Below are 6452 nucleotides of genomic sequence, written 5' to 3'. Positions count from 1 at the left end.
GTTCTTTTGAAGGGCAGAAAGGGATTAACTTGGAAGAGATTCTCTTTGGAATTTCAATGTCTCAGAGGCACTATCTTGGGAAAATGTCGTTCCAGGTGTGGTTGCATTCCTGTCCTTTTCTGAGACAATGAGATTTCACAGAGGGGAGGAAGGCAATTGTGTTACTTTGGGAAAGAAACTTTCTTGTCATTGTAAGAGTATATTTCCCGGCGTTTGGAGAAAGGTGGGAACCTAGAGGCAGCTTCTAAGAGTATCGCTTTCTGATCCACAGGAGTAGCGTCTAGTAATTAAGACAGGATCATTGTTTCTAATTCAAATTTAGGGAAGTTCCAGGAATTGCTAGCTAGTATCACAGGAAAAAATTTGAGATTGATTTATTCCATTCTGCCTACCTGTTTAATCGTGTAGGAATACGTAAGACTTCCAGGCATAAACAAATTGCCTTTGCCAGGTCCTCGCCCTAAAACTATTATTGGAAACCAGGGATTTTCCAGATTACCGAAAGCTGTGACGGTATCGCGGGAGCACGTTTCGCTGGAGGAATTACAAAAGCAACCGCCCTCCCGGTCACTGCAGTGCCGTAGCCCTGCTCCGCCCATCTGGGCAGCACACGCTCCTCCGACAGCTTTTTGGGGGAACCGATACGATTCACAGCTCTGTTTTCTAAAAATGCTGTAAAGCACCCCTCTCCAGATTCCCTGCGGGCCGCCGAAGTTACAGGTCCGTCCACACAGACCAGTTGCCATTTCCTCCAGCCACGCAGGCGAAGGCCTGCCCCACGCTTCCCCGCGTACACACCGAACACGCCCCGCGGAAAGTTAGAAGAGGACGAGAGAGGGAGCGCAGGCAAATCACGCAGGGAAGATTGTGAATGTCAACTCAGTCTGGGGATTTCAGGTATCTTGTAAGCTCGCTCGTCCTGGTGGCCCACTATACAACAAATAAGGCGAATCGGACCTGCTTGAGCTCGAGCCGGTCTCCCGGCCTACTCGGGACCCCAGGAGGAGGGATCAGGCAGGCAACACCCGCGTCTCTGGCAGACTCGGGCGACCCCAGCGGGAGCCGAGACTCCAGGAATAAGGTGCCGGGGGAGGCGCGGCCTGGAGGGACTAGTTGGCGCGCGGCGCCGGGCGTGGTGACGTCAGAGCGGAAGCGCACGCTGCGTGAAGCGGCCCAACCCGGCGGTCACGGGAATATCCGTCGCGCCGAGAACCCTGGTTAGTCTCGCTTCGGGTTCCGGCTGCGTTGGGGTTGCGTGCAGCTCCCAGAGACTATGGCGTCCGGGCCTCACCCGACAGCGACCGCCGCCGCCGCCTCGGCCGCCCCAAGCGCTGGTGGCTCCAGCTCCGGGACGACGACCACGACGACGACCACGACGGGAGGGATCCTGATCGGCGACCGCCTATACTCGGAAGTTTCGCTCACCATCGACCACTCGCTGATTCCGGAGGAGAGGCTCTCGCCTACCCCGTCTATGCAGGACGGGCTGGACCTGCCCAGCGAGACGGACTTGCGCATCCTGGGCTGCGAGCTCATCCAGGCCGCCGGCATTCTCCTCCGGCTACCGCAGGTCAGTGCTCCGGCCCAAGGCCGGACAGGCGCGCTTCACTTCCCCGCCGCCCCCCGAGCTGCGTGCCCGGACCGCTGTGTCCGGCCAGGGTGGGGATGGCTCGGCCGGGCGGTGTGGCGCCGCGGCGCGGGGGCGGAGGCGGGACCCGGCGGCGGGCTGTTCACGGCGGCGGGAGGGGGAGGGGAAGCGAGCGGCGGCACAAAATGGCGGCGGCGCCTGGTGCGGGCCCGCCTGACCCCTGCGCCTCCGTTCTCCTCTCTTGTCTGCAGGTGGCGATGGCAACGGGGCAGGTGTTGTTTCATCGTTTTTTCTATTCCAAATCTTTCGTCAAACACAGTTTCGAGGTAAGCACTGCGGAGGCGTATTACAAGGATTTTTTTCATACGGAAACGGGATAGTATCAGCAACCAGCTCTTGCAGAAAGGGAGTGGTTAGTTTGGGCCTTTGTACCTAGTTTTCAGTGGCCGGGAAGTGGAAACCTTTAGACTGTGCTTCAGAATTTAGAAAATGGATCCCGAGCCCCACTGCCCTCTTATCGAGGATTACAATTATCACCCAAATGCCAAACTCCTGCAACACTTAACGTTTGTGTCTAGACAAAAATTACGAGGAGTTGCGCAAAGCTGGTCAGCCCGTGGCTTGAAAATGTCAGTTGTAATTTTATTTTGCTAAAGTTCCTCCTTACTAAATTCTAAAGTTTATTAAACAAAGTATGTTTAATCTAACAATAGTTACTGTTACTTCGTGGGTTCTTTCAGATTGTTGCCATGGCTTGTATTAATCTTGCGTCAAAAATTGAAGAAGCGCCTAGAAGAATAAGAGATGTGATTAATGTATTTCACCATCTACGCCAGTTAAGAGGAAAAAGGTAAGATTGGCAATATTGAACATAGATAGCATCTCTTGCTACCTCTGTACTGTGCACCAGTCATCAATCAATTCAGAACATCTTTCCTCTCAAGTCACTGTGGACGCAAAAAAAAAAAACCCGACTTTAATTTAGGTGTTAAAATTCACATAGGAACATATATGTAAATCAATTAAAGAAAAAAATTAACCAGTTATCTAAAGTTTGTAGAGGCAGTTGCGTTTATGGACAATCGTAACAGTGCTGTGAAGCCAGTCCTGTGGCTTAAGATTAAACAAGAAAGGGAATACGTTTGGCTCAAGTGTGAGTGTATTCTGTAAGTTATTTTTCCTCTCCCCTCTCTGGAAGACTGAAGGTTGGAAGTAGTAACACTGTAGTTCAAGTTAATGTTGTGGCTAAGTTCTGTGTAGTTTGCTTTTCTACTCGAAGTCCCAGTTAATTCTTTATCAATTGAGGTTGGCTTTTGTTAGAGTACTTCTCAACATTGAACTACGATATATCGCATAATGCCGGATCTGAAAGGACTGCAGGATGATAAAGTTTGAAGTTTGAAGTCAAAGTGATTAAACAGGTATTTTGTTTTGGTCAGATACAGTTTCAGTGAATGGGTTAGAAAGATAACTCTTAGATTGATTTCGGGTTACATTTGGATAAGGCCCATTGATTTGAGCTTGTTTAAAAAAAATAAACAGTATCTCTTAGATGTTGTGTAATGTAATTTTTTGTGGACTTAGGTGTTCATGTGAGGCAGTACCAAAAAGTTTGTTGGAGAGCTTAACTGCATCTACAGGTGGCATCTAGTACGTGATACAGGATATATGTGGTGTAGATTAGTTCTGTGTTCACTTTTTAAGGACTCGTGGTGATGTGAGACAAACTTGTACGGAGTTTGAAAGGGAGTTACAAAAGGATTATAAGTTGTTTCCAGGGTTGGGTGTGTTGATTAGTGCCAATCAGCATTTTGTATTACTAGTCTTTATTGGCTGAATCTGAGTTGGCAATAATGGCACAATTCAGACATGCAAATATTAAAGTAACTTTAAAATGATTAGCCTGTTCTGTAAATCTACAGACAGTACTGAAAAACTTCGTCCAGAAGTCTGAAACTTGCCTATCCAGATGCTTTTCCTAGCATTTTTTTCAGTTTCTTAAACATGCTTTCTCTCCCCCAATCTATCCTTAATCACCTTATAACTGTGGCTAGGGGTAGAGTAATTTTTTGTTTCATTTGAAAATACCTTTCAGTTTCTTGGTTAGGAATCCTTGGGAATTGGGAAGATTTCAGATTAGTGTGTAGTATGGTCTGAGCTTAAATTTTTTAGATAACTCAATGATTTTTCAGGATGTTTAAACTGACAATAAGAGGCTCTGTCTTTAGTCAGAGGAGTCTGTTTGCTTAAAGAAAGTAGTTTTCTGGTAGTATTCTTTGAACCATTGAGCCAACTATTTTATAATCCCATGGTTTAGCTTTCTTGAAATTTTTCTAAACGACTTGAGTTTTCAATGTCAGAATAGGTCTTAAGACCTGTTGGAACCTTGGAATTTTAAATAATCTCACCTGACTGTTGTGTTTGACATTACAGTGCGTTTTTTGATCATTACTTACAGAGAAATTGCTTTTGTTTCCATTTTAGTCTGATAACAGCATGAAATTTAAAAGGACTTATTAATTGCATGGAAGCCTTTTTTTTAAAGCAGGATGTAAAAGTGTTTCTATGCATATTACAAGTTTACTCAGACGCGTAACTTGTATATGTTATTAACTTCAACTCTTTTTTCCCTTGCAACCGACTATACAGCGACCAGCTACATTTACCAAAGCCTGGGTGATGTGGAGTGGTACATAGAGATGAAGCTGTCGTCATGGCAACAGTGAGTGAAGTATCGAAAATCCCCAAGGAGAAGCCAGTGCTCTGAGAATAGGTCACTGGAATCGGGGACTAACAGGTTGGCCACTGGTGAACCATTTAGAAAAAAACTCCTGTTTCTTGTTAAAAGCTTTTGTCTTTGCTGTCCAAGTTATTAGAACTATAGAATTTTTATTTATTTATTTATTTTGCCTAGGTTAACTTAGTACTATCAATATTACGCTTTATTTAAGTAAGCATATTTTTTCTGATACTAGTTTTAATTTAGTTTATGCATGCTTTTAGGTTGTTATTGTGACGTTGATAATTGCAGAGGAGACATCCCTCTCTGTTTTTCACTCCTAGGTACACATTAGAATCACCAGAGGAGCTTTTTGTAAAAGTATCAGTGCTTAGTCCTAAACTTACATTGTTTGGCCTATTCTTCGATTTTTTTGTAGTTTGATTTTTTTAAGTTCAGAATAAAATGGTTGAATTTAGAGGGAAGATTGCTTTTTTCTTTTCATAGTTTCCAAATATTTAATCTTGAGATACAGCATATTCCCACTATATTCAGGTGGGAGGTTTTGTAGTTTAAGGAGCCCATGTTCATACTCATAAGACCTGTCTGAAAGAAGACAGTTTAATCTTAAAAGACTGGTTTAACCACTCATTGGTGAACATGATGCGGTATTTTCAGTGTAGCTATAGTTAAGAGTTGGAAGGGTCGGGTGGTTTTTTATTTAGTCCAGCATCCTTTAGCAGTTATTTCTATGGCTCTACAAGGTGGCTTTCAGTTTGTTTAAACACCTAAATGTTTGCTATGTTGTATGGAGTAGGCGTCACAAATTACTGTATTATCTGCTTCCTTGTAACTACTTATCTGGCATTTAATCTAGTCTCTTGAAGAACTAGTAGCAAAGTTTCTCAGTCCTTGTAACACCTGAGTAGACTAACCATGTTTAAACCTCATTCTAGTGTGTGTTGTTGTATTTTAATTGCATTAATTATGCTGAAGGAATAGATTCTCTAAGAGACCAGATAATAAACTTACAATGACCAGAGGGTAGAAAATTAAAGCAGAGGAAGCAGAGTTAGGTAGTTTGTGTGTTTGAGTTTCGTTTGAATATATGAATTTAGCTTTTTAAAAAATACTTTAAAATGTGGCCCTAAGGAGTAGGGTGCCAGTCCCATATGCCAGAGGTGTTGGGTTCAAACCCAGCCCCGGCTTTAAAAAAAAAAAAAAAAACTGCTGCTTTTAATTTTTTTTTTTTTGGCAAAGAACGTTTACCTGATAGGGGAGGAAGAAATTCCAGCAGCCTTAATTTAATGTGCATGTTGCCACAGAAAGTACTAATTGATAAGTAAAGAAAGCACTTACTTAAATCCTTTTCCTGATTTATAGAGACACATTTTCTATTTCTGATACAAAGTAATCTCTGTAAAGGTGTTGTAAATTACAAGTCTATTGAGCTTTCCTTAATTTGTGAGGTAAAGATGAATGCTAAACAAAATAGATGAATCAGATTACACACCCATCAGTTTACTTTGAAAACTGCAGATAATAGCAGGACTAAGCAAGAAGTTGACCACATAGTTGAATTATAATAAATAACGAGTTTGGTTTTCTTAATTTATTTTGACATCATTGAGATTCATGACACAAAAAATAAAAGGAAGTAAAGATTATGGCAGAATAGATTATGGCAGAACTACTGATTACAGCCTTGGTTCTCAAACTTCCTAATGCTGCCATGTATTTTCATTGTTATAAAAGGGGTCTCAACCCACAGGTTAAGAACCGCTGGACTAGAGACTAGAAGTAGTCCTCCTTCAAACAAGTGTTTAGCTTGTTTAATTGCAAGGCAAATAAATTTTATCATTGTCTCAAGGCAACTCACAGCAGATTATGTTAGTAAGTAGTGTAGATAATTTTGATCAATGAAATAAGGAAACAGAGCTGTGCTGTCAAAATTAGGTTTTTATAGGGATTCTAACAGCACAGTCTTCTGTCTGGATTGTAGGGAGTTAATAGTTAAAGTGATGTGCAGCTTTAGCGCTAGCTACTCTGTCTCCTAGTGCCACTTGAAGGAGAGCCATCAGATAACCAGCAGGTCATTCGTCAGTCTGAAGTGGATTTGACTTTTTTCCAATTTCCTATAATGAT

The 6452-nt window shown here is 42.8% G+C and overlaps 1 protein-coding gene across 6 annotated transcripts in view; it reads left to right on the top strand.

Annotated features, from left to right (window-relative positions):
- Positions 1 to 503: 503 nt before the first annotated feature.
- The window catches only part of CCNL1 (cyclin L1), an 11265-nt gene continuing 5316 nt past the window's right edge, over positions 504 to 6452 (top strand). For 3 of the 6 annotated variants that reach the window (XR_001161469.2, XR_001161471.2, XR_001161467.2), the window contains exons 1-4: positions 504 to 1570; positions 1840 to 1914; positions 2329 to 2438; positions 4238 to 4310. Coding sequence is in view for 2 of the 6 variants with exons in the window: in XM_012807831.2 (XP_012663285.1) it covers positions 1274 to 1570; positions 1840 to 1914; positions 2329 to 2438 (482 nt within the window). In the remaining 4 variants the exon portion in view is untranslated. Of the gene's footprint in view, positions 1571 to 1839; positions 1915 to 2328; positions 2439 to 4237; positions 4386 to 6452 lie in introns of all 6 variants that reach the window. The other 3 variants (XR_001161470.2, XM_012807831.2, XM_023515659.1) reach the window with 3 other exon arrangements.

The sequence above is a fragment of the Otolemur garnettii genome, unplaced genomic scaffold (assembly GCF_000181295.1).
Source record: "Otolemur garnettii isolate 467f Iridium unplaced genomic scaffold, OtoGar3 scaffold00076, whole genome shotgun sequence".
Classification (NCBI taxonomy): domain Eukaryota; kingdom Metazoa; phylum Chordata; class Mammalia; order Primates; family Galagidae; genus Otolemur; species Otolemur garnettii.
This window is presented reverse-complemented; position numbering and strand designations above follow the sequence as displayed.